The sequence below is a fragment of the Coregonus clupeaformis genome, chromosome 32 (assembly GCF_020615455.1).
Source record: "Coregonus clupeaformis isolate EN_2021a chromosome 32, ASM2061545v1, whole genome shotgun sequence".
Classification (NCBI taxonomy): Eukaryota; Metazoa; Chordata; class Actinopteri; order Salmoniformes; family Salmonidae; genus Coregonus; species Coregonus clupeaformis.
In genome coordinates, this window is record NC_059223.1 from 398,565 (window position 1) to 424,104 (window position 25,540).

General features: G+C 44.9%; 1 protein-coding gene across 1 annotated transcript in view; it reads right to left on the reverse strand.

Moving 5' to 3' along the window:
• Window positions 1-25,540, reverse strand: part of LOC121548184 (vacuolar protein sorting-associated protein 13C) — a 199,802-nt gene that overhangs the window by 84,688 nt on the left and 89,574 nt on the right. The window contains 23 exon segments of the mRNA XM_045209946.1: window positions 242-331; window positions 666-863; window positions 1,606-1,773; window positions 2,209-2,301; window positions 2,802-3,046; window positions 3,495-3,778; window positions 3,972-4,141; window positions 4,190-4,220; window positions 4,493-4,595; window positions 4,693-4,849; window positions 6,432-6,576; window positions 9,152-9,456; window positions 9,784-9,951; window positions 10,066-10,169; window positions 10,658-10,777; window positions 13,097-13,256; window positions 13,829-13,888; window positions 17,932-18,011; window positions 20,033-20,192; window positions 20,975-21,123; window positions 21,839-21,947; window positions 22,189-22,336; window positions 22,441-22,745. Of these exon segments, the coding sequence (XP_045065881.1) occupies window positions 242-331; window positions 666-863; window positions 1,606-1,773; window positions 2,209-2,301; window positions 2,802-3,046; window positions 3,495-3,778; window positions 3,972-4,141; window positions 4,190-4,220; window positions 4,493-4,595; window positions 4,693-4,849; window positions 6,432-6,576; window positions 9,152-9,456; window positions 9,784-9,951; window positions 10,066-10,169; window positions 10,658-10,777; window positions 13,097-13,256; window positions 13,829-13,888; window positions 17,932-18,011; window positions 20,033-20,192; window positions 20,975-21,123; window positions 21,839-21,947; window positions 22,189-22,336; window positions 22,441-22,745 (3,552 nt within the window).

Here is a 25,540-nt window from a genome sequence, read left to right on the forward strand (position 1 = left end):
AGCTTGAGGTTCCACTATGAGGTTGGTCAGGGTTATTCAGTGTACCTCTAGCTTGAGGTTCCACTATGAGGTTGGTCAGGGTTATTCAGCGTACCTCTAGCTTGAGGTTCCACTATGAGGTTGGTCAGGGTTATTCAGCGTACCTCTAGCTTGAGGTTCCACTATGAGGTTGGTCAGGGTTATTCAGCGTACCTCTAGCTTGAGGTTCCACTATGAGGTTGGTTAGGGTTATTCAGCGTACCTCTAGCTTGAGGTTCCACCTGCGTTTGCCGTCCTCCACTCTCTCTATCAGCGGTTCCCAGACAGCATGGGTCTCATTGAAGTAGTTCACCTGTCAACAGTCAACATATTCACACAGTGTCAAAATCAGGATCGATCCCATTTATATCAATTTAAGTGCACAAATTGAATTGATTATGAAATTCAAAAGAACGTGGGCAGTCGAAAAGGTTTGAAATGCACCCACGAATGCCAAACGTAACAAGTATCCCCACATAAGTACGTAATGCACAAGACTAAAGAAAAGCTATGTTTGCCTGCCCAACGACTTCCTAAAAAACACATGAGAAGGTCACGTCATGGCACATGAAATGCTCCTGTATGTACAGAAATCAGGATGTACATCAGGCTAATACTTGAGAGTACTGAAAAGCTCCGGTCCTCACCTCCAGGGTCATGTCAGCGCAGAGGTAGAGGAGGGAGGACCAGTTGTTGGCCGTCCCAGACAGGGAGCTCTCAGCCAGCAGCAGGGGGACCGTCCTGTGGCCCAGACCAGACTCCATGGTCACCTGAATTACCTTCACATCCACCTTGAAACTCTCCCCAACGTTACGGCCGTCCTGGTCACTGAAACTCTCCGTCACCTAGAGGGAAATTCACGTCAAGGTTTAACGCCATTTGTAGGCAGAGAATACAAAAACAAACTATAGTGGAGGTAAACTGAGCGCCCAAATGTTCCTGGCAGGGGACAGAAGGTTCTAGAATAGGGACAGAAGGTTCTAGTATAGGGACAGAAGGTTCTAGTATAGGGACAGAAGGTTCTAGTATAGGGACTGAAGGTTCTAGTATAGGGACAGAAGGTTCTTGTATAGCGACTGAAGGTTCTTGTATAGGGAAAGAAGGTTCTTGTATAGGGACAGAAGGTTCTAGTATAGGGACAGAAGGTTCTAGTATAGGGACAGAAGGTTCTAGTATAGGGACAGAAGGTTCTAGTATAGGGACAGAAGGTTCTTGTACAGGGACAGAAGGTTCTAGTATAGGGACAGAAGGTTCTAGTATAGGGACAGAAGGTTCTAGTATAGGGACAGAAGGTTCTTGTATAGGGACAGAAGGTTCTAGTATAGGGACAGAAGGTTATTGTATAGGGACAGAAGGTTCTAGAATAGGGACTGAAGGATCTTGTATAGGGACAGAATACAAACATTGCAATTCCACTGGTACTTGGAAAATATTTAAGATCTTGAGGTATTCAATTTCAATTCCAGTCAATTCAGAAAGTAAACCAAATTCTCACAGAAAAATTCATTGAAGAGAATTAGAATGTCGGTGTACTTCCTGAATTGACTGGAATTGAAAAGAAATTGACCCCAACCGTGGTTTCTGTACCTCGCTGGCCGTGTCCACTCCCAGGAACCAGTAGTTGCAGGCGTAGATGTTCATGGCGGGCCACAGGCTGCTGGCCTCTATCTTCTCCTCCTCTCCTGCCTCGTCTATAGGTTTAGCTGTCATGGCTGCTGTGATGGTCTACACTGTGTTCAGGATGACAGGGGAGATCTGACAGAGGGAAGGAAGGACGTGGGAGGAATTCATTTGTTACTTTATTTATCCTTTATTAATACAGGGTTAGTCAGCGGATTCTTATTTGTGATGATAATGATGATCTCAATGATAATCAATTGAAAATCTCAATTGCAATGACGATCTCGATCGATGGCTATGTTGATAAGTAGCTTCTCAGTACGTCCGGCGGTTCAATAATTCAAACCTTTTCTCTCTCCGAGCACTCAGAGCTAGAGGTCTTCATGGATCCACCTGTACCCGAATACCCAAGACCCGATCCGGAACCCGAGCGGGTCCGGATCCAGAATTCTAAAATAATGTCACAGGTCTAATCTGATATGATTGTCACGGGTATGTGTAATTTTAACTGACAGATCCGAACTAGACTTCTGCAGTAGAGAGAGAGAGAGAAATTGGGATGAAACCTACTTTGACAATGACTTCTTCCACAGTCACACAGCCGGTAAGGGGTTGGTTGGGGTGGGTTTTGGTTTCCAGGACGACAGAACACGGCCGTAGCACCTGAAGACCAATGAGAAAGAAGCATTAGGGAGTTGATTCAATTCAATATCCTTTCACGGAAAATGTATTAACACAAAATTGCAAATAGCTTTGAATCATGCTTCATCCCAGCTGATGGGGCCCCGTGTAGCTCAGTTGGTAGAGCATGGCGCTTGCAACGCCAGGGTTGTGGGTTCGTTTATAATATAATAATAATATGCCATTTAGCAGACGCTTTTATCCAAAGCGACTTACAGTCATGCGTGCATACAATTTTACGTATGGGTGGTCCCGGGGATCGAACCCACTACCCTGGCGTTACAAGCGCCATGCTCTACCAATTGAGCTACAGAGGACCACACTGGGGGCCAGTATGAAAATGTATGCACTCACTAACTGTAAGTCACTCTGGATAAGAGCGTCTGCTAATGACTAGAAATGTAAATGTCTTACGGTAGTGACATTAGATGCTGTGTAGAGGGTCTCAAAAAAATAGATATTAAAAGCTATTTTATGCTCACCGTGGTGACAGCCTGGTTCTCCTCGGTCCTGATGAAGGGGCAGGCCAGAACTTTGAGCTCTCTGAGGTTGGCCGTCATGCTTTGTCCCCCAGGGGCCCCGGGCCCTCCCCCGGGCTCTAGCATCAGACTGAAGTCACACTGGAATGAGGCCACCAGGGCCGGAGCGTCGGCTCTCATCAGGTTAGCCACAAACACCACCTCTGGATCTACTATGACTAAACGCAGCTTGGTCCTGGGACTGGAGCCTGGGGGAGAGGGGAGAGGGGGGAGAGGGGGAGAGGGGGGAAGAAACACAAGGGAAGTCAAGAAAACAGCCATTACCCCACCACCGCACATAGACTCATATTTGGTATGGAGGCCAGAGAGAGACGGAGAGGATACAACTATTCTGTCAGGTATGAAACTGAAGGAAGAATATAGGAAGGTAAAGAAAACACTGTACAATACATTACCATCACTCCACACCAAAAGACAACACCGTAGCCATCACAATACATTACCATCACTCCACACCAAAAGACAACACCGTAGCCATCACAATACATTACCATCACTCCACACCAAAAGACAACACCGTAGCCATCACAATACATTACCATCACTCCACACCAAAAGGAATTCCTACGAACATAGTTGAATGGCTGTATAGTTTTCTGTTTCTAATTAATTTCCCCGACCCCCTCTCCCCCTTACCTGTTCTGGGGTCAGTGTTGGTTCTATCCCGAAGCTCAGCCAGCTGTTTGAGGGGTAGCTGGGAGGTCTTGGCCAGGTCCGGCATGGTGTTAGTGGGCACGGCCTGGGCAGGGCTCTGGGGCAGGGCCTGGATGAAGAAGTCTGCCACCGCCATCAGGAACTCCACGCTGGCACACAGATAGAGCTTCTGGAACACCGCCACCACCTGGCGCTCACTGGCACTCTGAGCGTACGTCACGTCTATCATGGCTTCCTCACTCTCCTCGCCACGCTTACCCAGCATCCTGAGGGTTTTGGGCAAAAAACATGAGGTTACATGTCAATCAATCCAACAATCGACACATTGAGACCGACACGACTGTACTGTAATGTAAAACCTCCGTACTGCGTAGAACACAATGGTACATTCCAGCAGTTTAACCCTTTGGTAGCCTCCACCCCAGCCGTGTGATGTCTGGCAGACAGCGTGAGACTAACCGTGAGGTGACTCTCTGTATGCCTGTCCTCATGTCGTCCAGGGTGCAGGCTGTGAGGATGGCTGAGGCCTCCATGGCCCCGTTATTAAACATTTTCCCTGAAGCCTTTATCAGGTGCAAGGTAAACTCCCCCAGACACAGCCCCTCCTGGTGTTGAGACACGGCTGCTGCCTTGGAAATGGGGAAACAAAAGACATGACATCTGTCAATAAAACCAACCTTGTAGTCTCTTTGAAACGTCAGCAGACCACTGGGGGAACTTACAGAGAGTCATTACAAGGTCATTACCACAGAGTCATTTTGGACAGTAATGACTGGTGTTGGTAGATGTTCAAACTCGTCACCCTAATCATGGCTTTATCTAATTATCCAGGGCTTAGGGAGCAGAGTGGACATCAGAGTAAATGACTGTCATTACTGTCCCTCTGTCCAAGGCCCAATTTCCCTGTTCCTCCACATGGTACATTAGAAGTGAGACTGGGCTACATCACCTCTAGGTACGTACCTGTTTAGGGTCATTGCTGTACAGAACCAGTCCCAGGGACTCTATGTTGAAGACAAACTTCATGGTTTCCAAGGGGCTCCTCTTCTACCTCTTGCTCTGGAAGTTCGACCATGTTCTCATCTGAAGGATGAGGAGATAAGAGAAACATGTCGTAAGAGTCAGGGACTCCAGGCGATACCCTACACGACACACACACACATCGCTTATGACCTCTGACCTTTGGGGTAGTCTGTTTTGAGCATCAGTGCAGTCCTGTGTTTCAGGGCTGCTGTGTCGGGGCTGGTGTGTTGGTCTGGCTGCAGACTGCTGGCTTCTCCGAAGTTCTCCATCAGGATCCTCAACAGGACCGTTAGGTCATCCTGACTCAGGGCAACCTGGGGAGAACAGAGGACAGAGAGGATGTAGCTGTAGCTAATGCTAATGGTCGCTAATGCTAATGTCACTAGTACTAGTTAACCTGAAGAGACAAGCACAGAGAGGATGTAGCTGTAGCTAATGCTAATGGTCGCTAATGCTAATGTCACTAGTACTAGTTAACCTGAAGAGACACAAGCACAGAGAGGATGTAGCTGTAGCTAATGCTAATGGTCGCTAATGCTAATGTCACTAATACTAGTTAACCTGAAGAGACACAAGCACAGAGAGGATGTAGCTGTAGCTAATGCTAATGGTCGCTGATAACTAGAGGAGCCTCGAAATAACTTGAGGAGAGACAGGAGACATATAGGATGGAGCCGTAGCGAATGCTAATGTTGCTGTTGCTAAAGCCAATAATGCTGTAGCTAATGCCGCGTTCACATCATGTCGGAGTGATCGGAGGAACGACTTGTTACCTCGGAGGAACAACTTGGAGCGTTCACTTGCTCGGAGATCAGAAGGAACGCAAGAACCATTCTTACAATTTACAGACGAAATCGCGGCAATGTTTGTAGCCATTTTCAGTGGTGCGTGACGGCAGAGTTCAGCATGTGGGAAATATCGGGGTCCAGAGATCATACCCGAGATTTATAGTCATAATTACGAGTTGAAGGGGCGTTCACGTGAATTTTTCCCAGTAGGAAGGTCATATTTATGAGTTCCCGACATGACGTGAACGCGGCATAAGGACATATAAAGTTGATTTACTGTTTAACGGATTTCATTTTTTTGAAAAGTGAGGCGAGCGAGCAAATTAAATAAAAATATAAACAATTTGGAACCCCCTTGTAAAAATCCAAAACAACCTTAGTACAACACCTAGTGACATTACCAATAGATTTTAATATTTTGGTATAATGGTTTTGGAATGACAGTCACAGGAACCACAGTGCCTTGCCTTGATTATCTTGATTAAAATAATCGATTCATATTCATTTTAGTCATTTAGCAGACGCTCTTATCCAGAGCGACTTACAGGAGCAATCAGGGTTAAGTGCCTCGCTCAAGGGCACATCGACAGACTTTTCACCTAGTCGGCTCGAGGATTCGAACCAGCGACCTTTCGGTTACTGGCCCAACGCTCTTAACCGCTAGGCTTTGATTATCTTACTGTCCAGCCCTAGAGTACTGTAGCATGTACCTTGCATTCCATACCTGGCTGCAAGCAGAAGTCAAATGTTAGTTAGTGTGACTAAAATCATCAAAGCTCAGCTGTTATGGGTTCAAGGAACAAAGTTACTTCAAGTCTAAAGGAAGGTGACGACGTCGCACGAGTTTAACTAGCCACAACTCACCAATACCATTCTCCCATCAGAGGTCAACCATCAGAATGACTAAATCACGAAAGCTCAGCTAGTATGATTTCAAGGAAATAGTTCCTTCAAGGTATCAGGGAGGGTGACATTACTGCGCGAGTAAAGACCGCTACAATCAGCTTCTCTGCTACAACACAAAGATCTTGGTATCAAAACAGATCTTTTTTTCTAACCACTCCCTTTTCGAGGGGAAGACGTGATTGCAGTTACTGTTGGCTCCTACCTTCATGGGCTTGAGGTCTCCATCAACCTCTACGGCAGCCATCTTGTGGTACCATGCTGCAGCCAGGTTCCTCTTCACTTTTAGGACCAGGTTGACCGGCTCCAGCAGCTCGGTACTGGGCTGAGAGTCTGTTTCCATGGAAATCCTAATGAGAGAAAGAGCAGCGAATTACAGACAGGGATAACTAGACCACAGTATACAGTATTAGGGTGGTATCCAGACTTTCATACCTTCATACCGTTCCTGTACCACACCAGGGATACGGTATTACCGGCAGTGCACACCAGGGATACGGTATTACCGGCAGTGCACACCAGGGATACGGTATTACCGGCAGTGCACACCAGGGATACGGTATTACCGGCAGTGCACACCAGGGATACGGTATTACCGGCAGTGCACACCAGGGATACGGTATTACCGGCAGTGCACACCAGGGATACGGTATTACTTTCTTTTATCTTTTATTTTTTTTGACTCACAAAACAAATTTAGGCAGCAAATTGATCCAGGAGGGGATTGATTGTCTCTGTTGTAACCAAGAAGCTTGATCTTGCAAGCTAGCCACTTAGCTAGCAAGTTAGAGAACAAAACGCACAGCTGGAGCCCTGAGCTGGAGATCATTTATTTGACACATCTTAGATAGTGAACGTATAGTTATAAGCGGCGGCGTAGCACGCACTCCCCGGGCTTCATGGCGCCACGCATCATTTCTTTACGGAATTGAAAATCATACCGTGTGTATTTCAAAATACCCCAGTCTACGGTATGAACAGTATAGTGCCCAAGCCTATACAGGAAGACCACTATTGAACCAGCCAGTTTCTTTGAGAAGTAACTCTTACAACGCTAACTAACGCTAGTCAAAGAGGTTTCTTTGAGAAGCAACTGTTACAACTCAAATCAATCAATCAAATGTATTTATGAAGCCTTTTTTACATCAGCAGTTGTCACAGAGTGCGTATACAGAAACCACAGAAAGCAAGCAATGCAGATGTAGAGGCACGGTGGCTAAGAAAAACTCCCTAGAAAGGCAGGAACCTAGAGAGGAAGCAGGCTCTGAGGGGTGGCCAGTCCTCTTCTGGCTGTACTGGGTAGAGAGGAACCAGGCTCTGAGGGGTGGCCAGTCCTCTTCTGGCTGTACTGGGTAGAGAGGAACCAGGCTCTGAGGGGTGGCCAGTCCTCTTCTGGCTGTACTGGGTAGAGAGGAACCAGGCTCTGAGGGGTGGCCAGTCCTCTTCTGGCTGTACTGGGTAGAGAGGAACCAGGCTCTGAGGGGTGGCCAGTCCTCTTCTGGCTGTACTGGGTAGAGAGGAACCAGGCTCTGAGGGGTGGCCAGTCCTCTTCTGGCTGTACTGGGTGAGAGGAACCGGCTTGAGGGTGGCCAGTCCTCTTCTGGCTGTACTGGGTAGAGAGGAACCAGGCTCTGAGGGGTGGCCAGTCCTCTTCTGGCTGTGCCGGGTCGAGATTATCAGAGAACTAACGGTAGTCAGAGGGTTATTGGAGAACCAACTCTTACAAGTCTAACAACTAACTAACGACGGTAGAGCATCAAACCCTTGCTTTCTGATCTGGGACCAGGCATCAAACCCTTGCTTTCTGATCTGGGACCAGGCATCAAACCCTTGCTTTCTGATCTGGGACCAGGCATCAAACCCTTGCTTTCTGATCTGGGACCAGGCATCAAACCTTTGCTTTCTGATCTGGGACCAGGCATCAAACCCTTGCTTTCTGATCTGGGACCAGGCATCAAACCCTTGCTTTCTGATCTGGGACCAGGCATCAAACCCTTGCTTTCTGATCTGGGACCAGGCATTAAACCCTTGCTTTCTGATCTGGGACCAGGCATCAAACCCTTGCTTTCTGATCTGGGACCAGGCATCAAACCCTTGCTTTCTGATCTGGGACCAGGCATCAAACCCTTGCTTTCTGATCTGGGACCAGGCATCAAACCTTTGCTTTCTGATCTGGGACCAGACATTAAACCCTTGCTTTCTGATCTGGGACCAGACATTAAACCCTTGCTTTCTGATCTGGGACCAGACATTAAACCTTTGCTTTCTGATCTGGGACCAGGCATTAAACCTTTGCTTTCTGATCTGGGACCAGACATTAAACCCTTGCTTTCTGATCTGGGACCAGGCATCAAACCCTTGCTTTCTGATCTGGGACCAGGCATCAAACCCTTGCTTTCTGATCTGGGACCAGGCATCAAACCCTTGCTTTCTGATCTGGGACCAGGCATTAAACCTTTGCTTTCTGATCTGGGACCAGGCATTAAACCTTTGCTTTCTGATCTGGGACCAGGCATCAAACCTTTGCTTTCTGATCTGGGACCAGACATTACATTTTACATTTTAGTCATTTAGCAGACGCTCTTATCCAGAGCGACTTACAGTTAGTGAGTGCATACATTATTTTTTTTATTTTTCATACTGGCCCCCCGTGGGAATCGAACCCACAACCCTGGCGTTGCAAACGCCATGCTCTACCAACTGAGCTACATCCCTGCCGGCCATTCCCTCCCCTCCCCTACCCTGGACGACGCTGGGCCAATTGTGCGCCGCCCCATGGGTCTCCCGGTCGCGGCCGGCTACGACAGAGCCTGGATTCGAACCAGGATCTCTAGTGGCACAGCTAGCACTGCGATGCAGTGCCTTAGACCAGTGCTTTCTGCACTGATGAAGCAGAAGATGACTGCGTTAACAGAATGCACTGACCTGGACAGTTTGAGCTGTGTGAGCTGTACGTCCATGTGGTCAATGACAGCAGGAAGGGGACATCCCTCCACAGCAAGTAGAGAGAAACTGTTGCCCACGGTGATGAGCCCCAGGTCCACCTCCAGTGCATTGTGGGAGGTGGAGGACTGAGGGATGATGATGAGTGGGGCCTTCAGCTTGATGTCCATGGAGAGACGGAAGCTCTTCTGGGCAAAGTCCCTGATGCTGGAGGCTGCCTTCTCTGCTGCCTGGGCCGTGGCCACACTAAGCGCCTCTTTGGCTGTCTGGAAGTTGTTGCTGAAATGCTATAAGATACGGAAAACACGGATGAGTGAAGTTCTTTACACAGTCAGAAAGCAATGGAGCGGCATCAACAGCGGAGACCTAGCTAGGATTGCAAAAACTCCGGAAACTTCTCATGTTTTTCAGAAATCCCAGTTGGATGATTCCTGGAATCAGTAAAGTATCCCTTAACTGGGAATCATCCAACCAAGATTTCTGAAGAACCCAGGAACTTTAGAAGAGTTTCTGGAACTGAAGAAAAGAGTCTCTGCACACTTAAATACAAAGATCAGTTTTAAATACTCAGACGATTGTCAAGAGATTTCTCCAGCACCAACGCTGAGACTCACCAGCAAAGACATGACAAACTTGTGGAGGTAGACGACTTGGATGCAGCCCACGTTGAGCTTGACCTTCCCATCTGTTTTGGAGGTGTCTGTGTAGCCGTCTCCCTCGGTGGCCTTGGGGGTCAGACTCATAGTGAAACTAAACACCTCATCTCCTACGATAGAGATGGCCTGCAGGCGAGAACCACACGTTAGCAGGTAAACTGAACTGCAATATTTCACGGTTCTACGATACAGTGTACCGCCCAAATCTCACTCTTTTATGGTTTTGCTTCCTTGACTTACCTTTTTGTGAATACTTTTTGGATCAACATTAATAACGATGAAATCCCGAAGGCGGGTAGAGATGTGGGTTTGGGGCCCTTGCATCAGGAGGCATCCATTGAAACCTGTACAACAAGATACAATGTTTATCTGATGCCGACGTCATTTCAGAAAGAGCAAACCATACAAGCACAAGACACTTAAATTACAACAAACAGATAAAGTCTTTCATCATATTCAAACCTTAGCTGAAATCCCTTGCAAAAGCCATAGATGATAAAGCAAAATAAAAGATTAAAAAAAACATACAAATACAAAACAATATATATATATAAAACACATGAAAATTAAAAATATACTCGAAAAAAAAATATATATAAAAAAAATGATTAAAAAAAATATATATAATACAAATAACAAATAAATGTAAAAAATGTATACAAATGTAAAGTGGTTATCCCACTGGCTATCATAAGGTGAATGCACCAATTTGTAAGTCGCTCTGGATAAGAGCGTCTGCTCAATGACTTAAAATGTAAAATGATTCTCAAATGAAAGTGTAGTTGTATAAAGAGAACACTGCATGGGCCCGAGGTTCTGTCTGTATCCGTACCTTGTATCTTAATGTCGGCCATGTTGCAGCTCCGATCACACACTAGGACGTTGAACGCCCCCAGCTGCATCATTACCTTCAGGTCGATGACGTCACTGTCTGATGGAGAACCTAGAGCCGCTGTCATGGAAGTGGACAGAAAAGTCACGTGATTTCATTACTGGTTGCCCAACCAAAGAGACATGTAAGGTAGTCCTTAGGTCTTAGAATACGTTATACAGTGCATTCGGAAAGTATTCAGACACTTTGCTATGAGACTCGAAATTGAGCTCAGGTGCATTCTGTTTCGATTGATCATCCTTGAGATGTTTCCACAACTTGATTGGAGTCCACCTGCAAATGTATTAAAAATAAAAAACTGAAATATAACATTTACATAAGTATTCAGACCCTTTACTCAGTACTTTGTTGAAGCACCTTTGGCAGCGATTACAACCTTGAGTCTTCTTGGGTATGACGCTACAAGCTTGGCACACCTGTATTTGGGGAGTTTCTCCCAATCTTCTCGGCTGATCCTCTCAAGCTCTGTCAGGTTGGATGGGGAGTGTCGCTGCACAGCTATTTTCAGGTCTCTCCAGAGATGTTCGATCGGGTTCAAGTCCGGGCTCTGGCTGGGCCACTCAAGGACATTCAGAGACTTGTCCCGAAGCCACTCCTGCATTGTCTTGGCTGTGTGCTTAGGGTCGTTGTTCTGTTGGGAGGTGAACCTTCGCCCCAGTCTGAGGTCCTGAGAGCTCTGGAGCAGGTTTTCATCAAGGATCTCTCTGTACTTTGCTCCGTTCATCTTTCCCTCGATCCTGACTATTCTCCCAGTCCCTGCCGCTGAAAAACATCCCCACAGCATGATGCTGCTACCAGCATGCTTCACCGTAGGGATGGTGCCAGGTTTCCTCCAGACGTAGACGCTTGGCATTCAGGCCAAAGAGTTCAATCTTGGTTTCATCAGACCAGAGAATCTTGTTTCTCATGGTCTGAAAGTCCTTTAGGTGCCTTTTGGCAAACTCCAAGCGGGCTGTCATGTGCCTTTTACTGAGGAGTGGCTTCCGTCTGGCCGCTCTACCATAAAGGCCTGAATGGTGGATTGCTGCAGAGATACTTGTCCTTCTGGAAGGTTCTCCCATCTCCACAGAGGAACTCTGGAGCTCTGTCAGTGTGACCATCGGGTTCTTGGTCACCTCCCTGACCAAGGCCATTCTCCCCCGATTGTTCAGTTTGGCCGGGCGGCCAGCTCTAGGAAGAGTATTGGTGGTTCCAAACCTCTTCCATTTAAGAATGATGGAGGCCACTGTGTTCTTGGGGACCTTCAATGCTGCAAAAAAAACGTGATACCCTTCCCCAGATCTGTGCCTCGACACAATCCTGTCTCGGAGCTCTACGGACAATTAATTTGACCTCAAGGCTTGGTTTTTGCTCTGACATGCACTTTCAACTGTGGGACCTTATATAGACAGGTGTGTGCCTTTCCAAATCATGTCCAATCAATTGAATTTACCACAGGTGGACTCCAAATCAAGTTGTAGAAACATCTCAAGGATGATCAATGGAAACATGATGTACCCAAGCTAAATTTCGAGTCTCGTATCAAAGGGTCTGAATACTTATATAAATAAGGTATTTCTGTTTTTTATTTTTTATAAATGTGCTAACATTTCTAAAAACCTGTTTTCGCTTTGTCATTATGGGGTATTGTGTGTAGATTGATGAGGAAAAACATTAATTTAATCCATATTAGAATAAGGCTGTAACGTAACACAATGTGGAAAAAGGGAAAGGGGTCTGAATACTTTTCGAATGCACTGTATGTAATGAAATTAATGTTATGTTGTATTACTAACGTGAAAACCAATACAAAAATATACAAGCGGAATCTGTTATATCTGTCATTTTAATATGTATCCGTTCATGTATTTCAGATGACTGAAAAGGACCTGTTAGGTAGTGAAGGGCATTATCATGTACGGTGCATTCGGAAAGTATTCAGACCAAAAAATTCAAAACAATTGCCCAGCACTGGGAGCGAACTCGTGATGCTAGGAGCCGGAGCGCACTGCTTAGAACGATTAGACCACCGTGCTACCACCGCAGTTTACAATGCTCCAGCAAGTCGCCAGAACACTTGATCGTAATAGCGAGTCCTTTTTTAAACAATTTAATTAATACCTAAACTTTTAACTCTTTGAGTTGATTCTGTTTTAACAGAAAGGGAAACCATGAGATCTTGTTGGTATAAAGTGTTTGTACTGACTTGGTGAAGACGGCCCTCCTCTCCTTTGTCTTGTGCCCTGAGTGCAGGCTGTTGAGTGTGTGTTTGCTTATAGTGTGTGTGTGTGTGTGTGTGTGTGTGTGTGTGTGTGTGTGTGTGTGTGTGTGTGTGTGTTCAATCTGTCCAGTGTGTGTCCAGTGTGTTGTGTCCTTGTGTAAAGTATATTCTGTGTTTACTTGACTTGGTGGAGACCGGCCTGCTGCTCTCCTCAGACTTCTGTTTAGGCTCCTCTGGTGAGGGGGGCAGGCTGACTGAGGACAGAGCTGAAGACAGGAAGTCTATGGTGGAGAGGAGAGCCTCAGTGTGGAGCAGTAGATCCAGGGAGGTAAAGGTCACCTACAGGAGGGTGGGACGGGGGGACAGGGGGAGAGGGAGGGAGAGAGAGAGAGAGAGAGAGAGAGACAGAGAGAGACAGAGAGACAGAGAGAGAGAGAGAGAGACAGAGAGAGACAGAGAGACAGAGAGAGAGAGAGACAGAGACAGAGACAGTGACAGAGACAGAGAGAGAGAGAGAGGAGAGAGAGGAGAGAGAGAGAGAGAAAGAGAGCCTCTTAACCAAGTCACATGGACTGTGACGATCAGACGGTAAATGAAAGGAGCCGTTTGAGGTCTTAGAGAACAGGAGAACAGGGAGATGTCGGCAGGCTTCACAGACCTCTCAGATGCCCATTCAACAACCATCAGGAAACATCAGCACGGCCGCTGAATTTATAAACGCACAAGTGAATCTATCTAACATAAGACACATATCAGAACCTGTTCCAGCGAGCACAACTAGTAAATGCTAGTTTAAAAACAGAACTGGTTGGAATCTGGTTGAAATTATGTCATTTAATTTGGCCCGCTTGCGTGTACGGGACAAAAGGTGGCATTTGTGGAGAATAGAATGATTAGATATCATTACTTACATTGATCATCTGCTCAGTATTCTTGTGAACAGTGGCAAAGTTTGGCCTATTTCTGTCAGCCTGAGAATAAAGAAAACACAAATCAGTTAGCAGTCATTTAGAGGTAATGAAAACACAAATCAATTAGCAGTCATTTAGGGGTAATGAAAACACAATGAAAACACAAATCAATTAGCAGTCATTTAGAGGTAATGAAAACACAAATCAATTAGCAGTCATTTTGAGGTAATGGAAACACAATGAAAACACAAATCAATTAGCAGTCATTTAGAGGTAATGAAAACACAAATCAATTAGCAGTCATTTAGGGGTAATGGAAACACAATGAAAACACAAATCAATTAGCAGTCATTTTGAGGTAATGGAAACACAATGAAAACACAAATCAATTAGCAGTCATTTAGAGGTAATGGAAACACAAATCAATTAGCAGTCATTTAGGGGTAATGAAAACACAAATCAATTAGCAGTCATTTAGGGGTAATGGAAACACAATGAAAACACAAATCAATTAGCAGTCATTTTGAGGTAAATGAAACACAATGAAAACACAAATCAATTAGCAGTCATTTAGAGGTAATGGAAATGCAATGAAAACACAAATCAGTTAGCAGTCATTTAGGGGTAATGAAAACACAATGAAAACACAAATCGATCCCTATCACAAAACATTAGCAGTTGTTAAACGCTCAAAGTAACACAGTGTAGAATTTGACTAGGCCTACTCATGGCTCCTTAGAAATACAGCTTTTGTAACTAGGACCACCACTTCTGAAAACCATTCATTTGGAAAAGAAGATAGACTTAGAATCAATCCTATAAAACACGTCGATCTTACTAAGATAACAGTGATGATCCCGTTATCAGACCCTTGGTGCCAGGCACCACCACGTCTGCAGAGCGCCATGGGGCTGTGTCTACAATGGCACCCTACTCCTATATAGTACACTACTGTTGACAAAGGGCCGGCACAGGGTTCTGGTTAAAATTAGTGCACTGTACATATGGAATATGGCGCCATTTTGGACACAGGCCCAGGTCTGGAGAGTGCCCTGGTCTATTGTGATGATAATGACAGTGATAATGTAATGCCGTCCTGCACAGTATCTCCAACTGACGTTGGGGCCGCGGGGAGAAGCTGACATTGAGCCAGACGTCTTTGGGTTGTATTGACACTAGAGTCTGCTGCCTGGCAACAGAACACTTGTCTACAGAGAGAGGGACATATGGCCGGGGGTTTCTGAACAGCTATAATAGAGTATCATTCATATAACTACAGTACAGTGACGATGGTGATTCTGGGAAAGGGCCTCTTTGTATTTTCGAAGAATTCATATCTGAAAATTCCTATTTTAAGAAAGGTTCATAAAGGTGTTTCATTGGGTATTTATTAACTTAATGACGTCAACGCTTCATTTTCCAAAGTTATCAAATCATTCCAGAACTGTAGGGGGAAGTCGAGTGTTCCATTGAACCTGTATCGACTTTGTATTTGCTCTTATCCAAGGCTTTAATAATAATAATAATAAGACTCCATAAGAATATTACATTAAAGCAAAGTGCTTTGCATTTTGTTGACTTAGTGTGGACTTTAGCAAGAACTCTCAATCTTTATATAGCCAATCAATACACAGAGCACAAGGTCAAATCAAGAACACTGTAAGTACTACAGACTGTCCTAGAGGTATAGACTGTACTAGAGGTATAGACTGTACTAGAGGTATAGACTGTACTAGAGGTATAGACTGTACTAGAGGTATAGACTGTACTAGAGGTATAGACTGTACTGTAGACTGTACTAGAGGTATAGACTGTACTAGAGGTATAGACTGTACTAGAGGTATAGACTGTACTAGAGGTATAGACTGTACTAGAGGTATAGACTGTACTGTAGACTGTACTAGAGGTATAGACTGTACTAGAGGTATAGACTGTACTGTAGACTGTACTAGAGTTATAGACTGTACTAGAGTTATAGACTGTACTAGAGGTATAGACTGTACTAGAGGTATAGACTGTACTAGAGGTATAGACTGTACTAGAGGTATAGACTGTACTGTAGACTGTACTAGAGGTATAGACTGTACTAGAGGTATAGACTGTACTACAGACTGTCCTAGAGGTATAGACTGTACTAGAGGTATAGACTGTACTAGAGGTATAGACTGTACTAGAGGTATAGACTGTACTGTAGACTGTACTAGAGGTATAGACTGTCCTAGAGGTATAGACTGTACTAGAGGTATAGACTGTACTAGAGGTGTAGACTGTACTAGAGGTATAGACTGTACTAGAGGTATATACTGTACTAGAGGTATAGACTGTACTGTAGACTGTACTAGAGGTATAGACTGTACTAGAGGTATAGACTGTACTGTAGACTGTCCTAGAGGTATAGACTGTACTAGAGGTATAGACTGTACTAGAGGTATAGACTGTACTAGAGGTATAGACTGTACTGTAGACTGTACTAGAGGTATAGACTGTACTGTAGACTGTACTAGAGGTATAGACTGTACTAGAGGTATAGACTGTACTAGAGGTATAGACTGTACTAGAGGTATAGGCTGTACTAGAGGTATAGACTGTACTAGAGGTATAGACTGTACTGTAGACTGTACTAGAGGTATAGACTGTACTAGAGGTATAGACTGTACTAGAGGTATAGACTGTACTATAGACTGTACTAGAGGTATAGACTGTACTATAGACTGTACTAGAGGTATAGACTGTACTATAGACTGTACTAGAGGTATAGACTGTACTAGAGGTATAGACTGTACTAGAGGTATAGACTGTACTAGAGGTATAGACTGTACTATAGACTGTACTAGAGGTATAGACTGTACTATAGACTGTACTAGAGGTATAGACTGTACTAGAGGTATAGACTGTACTAGAGGTATAGACTGTACTAGAGGTATAGACTGTACTGTAGACTGTACTAGAGGTATAGACTGTACTAGAGGTATAGACTGTACTGTAGACTGCCCTAGAGGTATAGACTGTACTAGAGGTATAGACTGTACTAGAGGTATAGACTGTACTGTAGACTGTACTAGAGGTATAGACTGTACTGTAGACTGTACTAGAGGTATAGACTGTACTGTAGACTGTACAATAGACTGTACTAGATGTATAGACTGTACTAGAGGTATAGACTGTACTAGAGGTATAGACTGTACTAGAGGTATAGACTGTCCTAGAGGTATAAGTCGCTCTGGATAAGAGCGTCTGCTAAATGACCAAAAAAAAAAAAAAAAAAAAAAAAAAAAAAAAGTATAGACTGTACTGTAGACTGTACTAGAGGTATAGACTGTACTGTAGACTGTACTATAGACTGAACTAAAGGTATAGACTGTACTAGAGGTATAGACTGTACTGTAGACTGTACTATAGACTGAACTAAAGGTATAGACTGTACTAGAGGTATAGACTGTACTGTAGACTGTACTATAGACTGAACTAAAGGTATAGACTGTACTAGAGGTATAGACTGTACTAAAGGTATAGACTGTACTAGAGGTATAGACTGAGTAAACAAAACATTAGGAACACCACTTGATTTGATTTGATTTGACCTGCTCTTTCCATGACATAGACTGACCAGATGAAAGCTATGAGCCCTTATTGATGTCACTTGTTAAATCCACTTCAATCAGTATAGATGAAGGGGAGGAGACCGGTTAAAGAAGGATTTAAGCCTTCAGACAATTGAGACATGGATTGTGTATGTGTGCCATTCAGAGGGTGAATGGGCAAGACAAAAGACTGAAGTGCCTTTGAATGTGGTAGTACAGTAGGAGCCAGGAACACCGGTTTGTGTCATAGAACTGCAACGCTGCTGGGGTTTTCACGCTCAACAATTTCTCGTGTGTATCAAGACCGGTCCACCACCCAAAGGACATCCAGCCAACTTGACACAACTCTGGGAAGCATTGGAGTCAACATGGGGCCAGCATCCCTGTGGAACACTTCCGACACCTTGTAGAGTCCACGCCTCGACAAATTGAGGCTGTTCTGAGGGCAAAACGGGGGGGTGCAAACTCAATATTAGGAAGGTGTACACTCAGTGTATAACAAAATAAGTAGGCGTGTCCCACCTTGAAGTATTCCACTTTGAGTAGGTCAGCACCAGACTCCACCGAGGAACTGACCAGACACAGTGGTTCACCGTTGGAATCTATACAACAGCAGAATGAAAATCAATGGCATTCTGATTTACCAACTACAACACTGGGATGTGTTATGGGTATTACATTATCTAACAAGAATGTCAGACCAGTTTAAATCATGGTAATTATTGTATTCCAAACAAGAATGTCAGACTAGTTTAAATCATGTTAACTATTGTATTCCAAACAAGAATGTCAGACTAGTTTAAATCATGGTAACTATTGTATTCAGTATTTAAGTATTTAAACATGTGAGGCTAATGCCACCGATCTGAGAACCCGAGGTCCATCATGGTCATCTTCTTGATGTACAGTGCCTTCGGAAAGTATTCAGACCCCTTGACTTTTTCCCACATTCTGTTAGGTTACAGCCTTATTCTAAAATTGATTAAAATCGGGTTTTCCCCCTCATCAATCTACACACAATACCCCATAATGACAAAGCAAAAACAGGTTTTTAGAAATGTTTGCTAATTTATTACAAATAAAACAATTAAATATCACATTTACATAAGTATTCAGACCCTTTACTCAGTACTTTGTTGAAGCACCTTTGGCAGCGATTACAGCCTTGATTCTTCTTGGGTATGAAGCTACAAGCTTGGCACAACTGCATCTGGGGAGTTTCTCCCATTCTTCTCTGCTGATCCTCTCAGGCTCTGTCAGGTTGGATGGGGAGCGTCGCTGCACAGCTATTTTCAGGTCTCTCCAGAGATGCTCGATCGGGTTCAAGTCCAGGCTCTGGCTGGGCCACTCAAGGACATTCAGAGACTTGTCCCGAAGCCACTCCTGCATTGTCTTGGCTGTGTGCTTAGGGTCGTTGTCCTGTTGGAAGGTGAACCTTTGCCCCAGTCTGAGGTCCTGAGCGCTCTGGAGCAGGTTTTCATCAAGGATCTCTCTGTACTTTGCTCCATTCATCTTTGCCTTGATCCTGACTAGTCTCCCAGTCCCTGCCACTGAAAAACATCCCCACAGCATGATGCTGCCACCACCATGCTTCACCATAGGGATGGTGCGAGGTTTTCTCCAGACGTGATGCTTGGCAATCAGGCCAAAGAGTTCAATCTTGGTTTCATCAGACCAGATAATTTTGTTTCTCATGGTCTGAGAGTCTTTAGGTGCCTTTTGGCAAACTCGAAGCGGGCTGTCATGTGCCTTTTACTGAGGAATGTCTTCCGTCTGGCCACTCTACCATAAAGGCCTGATTGGTGGAGTGCTGCAGAGATGGTTGTCCTTCTGGAAGTTTCTCCCATCTCCACAGAGGAACTCTGGAGCTCTGTCAGAGTGACCATTGGGTTCTTGGTCACCTCCCTGACCAAGGCCCTTCTCCCCCGATTGTTCAGTTTGGCCGGGCAGCCAGCTCTAGGAAGAGTCTTGGTGGTTCCAAACTTCTTCCATTTAAGAATGATGGAGGCCACTGTGTTCTTGGGGACCTTCAATGCTGCAGAAATTTTTTGGTACCCTTCCCCAGATCTGTGCCTCGACACAATCCTGTCTCGGAGCTCTACGGAGAATTCCTTTGACCTCATGGCTTGGGTTTTGCTCTGACATGCACTGTCAACTGTGGGACCTTATATAGACAGGTGTGTGCCTTTCCAAATCATGTCCAATCAGTTGAAATTACCACAGGTGGACTCCAAATCAAGTTGTAGAAACATCTCAAGGATGATCAATGGAAACAGGATGCACCTGAGCTCAATTTCGAGTCTCATAGCAAAGGGTCTGAATACTTATGTAAATAAGGTATTTCTGTTTTTATTGTATTTTTTAATTAGCAGACATTTCTAAGAACCTGTTTTCGCTTTGTCATTACGGGGTATTGTGAGTAGATTGCTGAGGAAATGTTTTTATTTAAATCCTTTTTAGAATAAGGCTGTAACGTAACAAAATATGGAAAAAGTCAAGGGTTCTGAATACTTTCCGAAGGCACTGTACGCTGTGGCCACCATGTCATATTAACTATCGTATTCAACATGCATTATAAAGTTTAGCCTATAGCATTAAAACTCGACAGGCTAAAGCCACCGACCTGGGAATTCCAGGCACTTCATGGAGATCTTCTTGATGTACGTTGTGGCCACCATGTCATACTTCCTGACATTGGTGTGGATGCCCAGCTGGGCGACGTGGAGAACCAGGAACGGACTCTCCTTCCGGTCTGACCTGGACTTCTTCAGCTTCAGAACCACCTGATGGAGAGATTCAACCATATTTAGTCTGCCTTTGTTTAACCAGGTTAGTCATTAAGAACACGTTCTCTTTTGTAATAATGACCATATCTTGGTAATAGACAATGAAGGAGATTTGAGTGATGGAAAATAGATACTTTAACCCGTTTAAACTGCATCAACATCCAACGGCACAAAGAGCCATTTTATTTCCCTTGGTGCTGCATTACAGTACCAAAGCTACAGCATACGGACCACTGTGTTCATTAGCCACCTCATTTAAAGCCCAACGGACCACTGTGTTCATTAGCCACCTCATTTAAAGCCCAACGGACCACTGTGTTCATTAGCCACCTCATTTAAATCCCAACGGACCACTGTGTTCATTAGCCACCTCATTTAAAGCCCAACGGACCACTGTGTTCATTAGCCACCTCATTTAAAGCCCAACGGACCACTGTGTTCATTAGCCACCTCATTTAAAGCCCAACGGACCAGTGTGTTCATTAGCCACCTCATTTAAAGCCCAACGGACCACTGTGTTCATTAGCCACCTCATTTAAAGCCCAACGGACCACTGTGTTCATTAGCCACCTCATTTAAAGCCCAACGGACCACTGTGTTCATTAGCCACCTCATTTAAAGCCCAACGGACCACTGTGTTCATTAGCCACCTCATTTAAAGCCCAACGGACCACTGTGTTCATTAGCCACCTCATTTAAAGCCCAACGGACCACTGTGTTCATTAGCCACCTCATTTAAAGCCCAACGGACCACTGCCCTTAGATGGTTAGATATCTACCTCTTTAACCTCCAGGTTGAGCAGCATATTGACTATGTTTTCCCCCAGTCCTCCTCCATTGGTGATAGCAGCAGACTGTCCTCCTCCTCCAGCCTCCACAGGTAGAGACATCACCTCCAGCTGGTGCTGCTCAGCCAGCTCTGCCTTGTCTAGACATTACCAGCAAAGACATTATCATCTTGTTCAACATACATTATCCATAGCGATACATGTTCATCTGCATTGCCATCTCTGCTTTGTCTAGACGTTAGAAGAAAAGATTTCCAGATTCAAAAACGTTATTGTTCAATCTTGTGGAATGGAAATGTTGTCTTCAGGATTGACATGCATGCAATACATGATCATTTAGGCCTGGTTCCCGATCAGTTTATGCTGGTTATTGCATCATAAGAGTTGGCAAGACAGCACAAACTGACCTGGGATCAGCCTAACTATCTACTTTCAGTAAATTTGATTCTGCTTATCAAAGCTGTCCTTCTGGAATGGTTACAGCATAGAAATAGAATACATAGAACAGAACGTCTAACCCCTGATGGGGTACACTTCCTGCTTTTACCTTCTGCTTTGCTGATATGGGTACACTTGCGATGGCCGCCAGTCCACCCATTATGCCACCACTGACTTGAATGGGGACGCCCGTTCTATTCATTCTGTTTCTAAATGGGCCAGGAGTTTTCCCTGACAACAAGATGACCTGACCAGGACGAGGAAAAACTCTGGGACCTAGTTACAGTGTTTTTGGTGTGTAAGTCACTATGATCTACCTCCAGGACCTAGTTACAGTGTGTTTGGTGTGTAAGTCACTATGATCTACCTCTGGGACCTAGTTACAGTGTGTTTGGTCTGTAAGTCACTATGATCTACCTTGGGCTACTTGTTTCTTGACATCCATGATGTGCTCCCTGCTCCCCTCTCTGATGTTCTCCACCAGTATCTTCATCAGAACACCAAAGTCCTCCTGACCAAGAACCATCTGGAGGGAGGAGATTAAAAGATGGAAAACGTCTTGATTGGTGTTGATGTACGTCTCCTTTATCTAGATAAAGCTAGATCCCATTTAGATCAAACCTCTGTGTTACTAGGTAGATCTGTCCTCGTAGAAGGTACGTTCTGTATCCATAAAACCACAAGCTTTCAGTGAAAGTGGAAGGGGGGAAAAAATTGCCCCCCACAAAAAAAAGAGAAGATAAATTAAATGGAAGATGCCAACCTACATTCATAGACTTGAGCATTCCTTGGACCTCTACTCCGGGGATCTTGTTGTACCAGGAAGAGGCCAGGTTCCGTTTGACCAGCAGCTCTAAGTTGATTGGCTGAAGGATCTCAATGTCTGGCTGTGGGGAGCCTTGTTTCAGCGTGGTCCTACGGAGAGATGAATAAAAAGTGGGATTACCTCAAATCAGACGACACACACACACACACTTCAAAGCGCCATGACATTTTTTTTTGTTGGTCTCCTCTGATACCTGGACAGTTTGAGCCGAGTGAGCTTGACATCCATCGTATCCAACACAACGGGGAGCGGGAACCCTTCGGCAGACATCAGACTGAAACTGTTGCCCACGGTGATGAGCCCCAGGTCCACCTCCAGTGCATTGTGGGAGGTGGAGGACTGAGGGATGATGATGAGAGGGGCCTTCAGCTTGATGTCCATGGAGAGACGGAAGCTCTTCTGGGCAAAGTCCCTGATGCTGGAGGCTGCCTTCTCTGCTGCCTGGGCCGTGGCCGCACTAACCGCCTCTTTGGCTGTCTGGAAGTTGTCCAGAAACGTCTGGGGGGACGGAGAGAGAGAGAGACCATGACGGTACTAATACAGCAGGACAGGCATGCCGTGGTTCTGTATAGTACTGGATGTAAGCCACGGTAAGGGGAACAACTCATGTTACGCATAACACATGTGAAACTAGGTGAAGCAAATTTGTAACCTTAAACACTGTTTACTGGAAGTGAATTCACACAAGGGAAAAACAGATGGAAGGAAGGAAAACAGGAGGAGGATACAGTCGGGCAGTTTTAAAGATGTTTTATAAAAATTGGCAGTTGAGTGAGATTTGCGTAGCACTTAAAATGGAAAGTGAGTTGGGTTACTGTTACGTTGTGCATGAAAAGCATTCCTTTTTCGTGCGACGACAGACCCATTCCACAAAGTTTAGAGAGATATCCAAAGTGCCAATGAGATTTAGAAACAGGGCAAGAGACATTACATAGAAAGAGACATGGCTATTAACATGCCATCAAGACCAGAGCATCATATTCAACTGGATAACAGACCAATCAAATACTTTACCACACTGCGTCATCAACAATAGTTTTTTTTTACATACAGCATGTCCACAGAGAAATATGTTCAGTCACGCTGGACATTACATACATCCCAACAAACACACTTGAAACTATAGTGACTATGCTGTCTCCTCTCCTCTTTTTAAATATACCTTTCAAGACAGCCAAGACAGCTTCCTGCTGTAGCATTGGTGATTAACTACCCTGGGTTGTACGAAAAGGACCATTTGTCAGAATTGTACCTGTCAGCGTTGTTAAATGGGGCATTTCTTGCCTAGAGTTATTAAAACACAGCCATTAAAACATTAGTGGAGCTAGGACACGAAAGGCCGACCACCTCTTGAAACACTACCTGACCTCACTGAACTGCCGCTTCCCCTCTGCTGCTGTCATGTCGGTATCGCATGGTAACTAGGAGTGCTTTTCATTTTTATGGTTTCAACCCACACAACCATCGACTTAAAACACACACACAGGAGGAGTTGGAGTGGGGTGAGCTAGCCTGGTCCCAGATCTGTTGGTGCCGTCTTGCCAACTCCTATCTAAGGTCACTGTCACACCAAACATGTAACCAAAAACAGATCTGGGACCAGGCTAGGAGTGAGCAGCCATTGAAAAGACAAATGGTGCTTTCTTTTCAATGTGTGACACAAAGTTAAAGGCTTTACACTGACAGGGTTCGCACAAGCCCACTCGGTCACACAAGGGTTAAATGTTTCTGTGAGTAAAGTGTAAAACGTATAGGTTCTTAACAGGGTTGGGGCCAATTCCATTTCCATTCAGTCAATTAAGGTACTAAACTGAAATAAACAATTCTAATTATAACGCTTCTCTATGAGATAAAAAATAAATAAAATTTGAATTAACCCTGTCCTTAAGCTAGGGCCCTAACCCTGTCCTTAAACTAGGGCCCTAACCCTGCTCCTTCCCTAACCCTGTCCTTAAGCTAGGGCCCTAACCCTGTCCTTAAGCTAGGGCCCTAACCCTGTCCTTAAACTAGGGCCCTAACCCTGTCCTTAAACTAGGGCCCTAACCCTGTCCTTAAACTAGGGCCCTAACCCTGTCCTTAAACTAGGGCCCTAACCCTGCTCCTTCCCTAACCCTGTCCTTAAACTAGGGCCCTAACCCTGTCCTTAAACTAGGGCCCTAACCCTGTCCTTAAACTAGGGCCCTAACCCTGTCCTTAAACTAGGGCCCTAACCCTGTCCTTAAGCTAGGGCCCTAACCCTGTCCTTAAACTAGGGCCCTAACCCTGTCCTTAAACTAGGGCCCTAACCCTGTCCTTAAACTAGGGCCCTAATCCTGTCCTTAAACTAGGGCCCTAACCCTGTCCTTAAGCTAGGGCCCTAATCCTGTCCTTAAACTAGGGCCCTAACCCTGTCATTAAGCTAGGGCCCTAACCCTGCTCCTTAAACTACATTTACATTTTAGTCATTTAGCAGACGCTCTTATCCAGAGTGACTTACAGTTAGTGCATACATTATTTTTTTCATACCCCCTGTGGGAATCGAACCCACAACCCTGGCGTTGCAAACGCCATGCTCTATCAACTGAGCTACATCCCTGCCGGCCATTCCCTCCCCTACCCTGGACGATGCTGGGCCAATTGCGCACCGCCCCATGGGTCTCCCGGTCACGGCCGGCTACGGGCCATGGACGTAAGGTAGTGGTTAACAGTGCTGTGGTGTCTGGGTGTGTTGAAGCTGCAAAGCAGAGGGTGAATGCTGTAGTTTAGTGATGTGCTGCATGCCATAACCTGTAGTTTAGTGTTGTGCTGTGCTGCATGCCATAACCTGTACCTCATCAGGAGAGGGATACTGAGGATACTGATAGCTATAAGAGGCCTGGAGAGAACAACACAGATTTAGGGGAAATTGAAAAAGAAAGAAAGAGAGAGTTCAGAAGATAAAAGGAAACAGGTTCTCAGAAATTGAAATAACGTTTTAAGGCTTCCTGGTAACATAAAAGGACTCAAATTGATTTGTGTTCACCAAAACATCCTAATAACGTTCCCCTGCAACATAAAGGGCTGGTTTCCTGGACCAAGATGCATCCTGTTCCTAAACTAAACCTAGTCATGCTCAATAGAGAATCTCCATTGAAACTACTTTTTAGTTGAGGAATAGGCTTATTCTGGGTCTAAGAAATTGGCCCATAGCAAGCTACATAGACATAACCATAACACATTTATCTACATTCCCAAAATCAATGACATGGGTCCTCGTAAACCATGTTCCACTGAGTGGTGAAGTTGCTATCTGAATGTGTGCCCCCGGTTGGGAT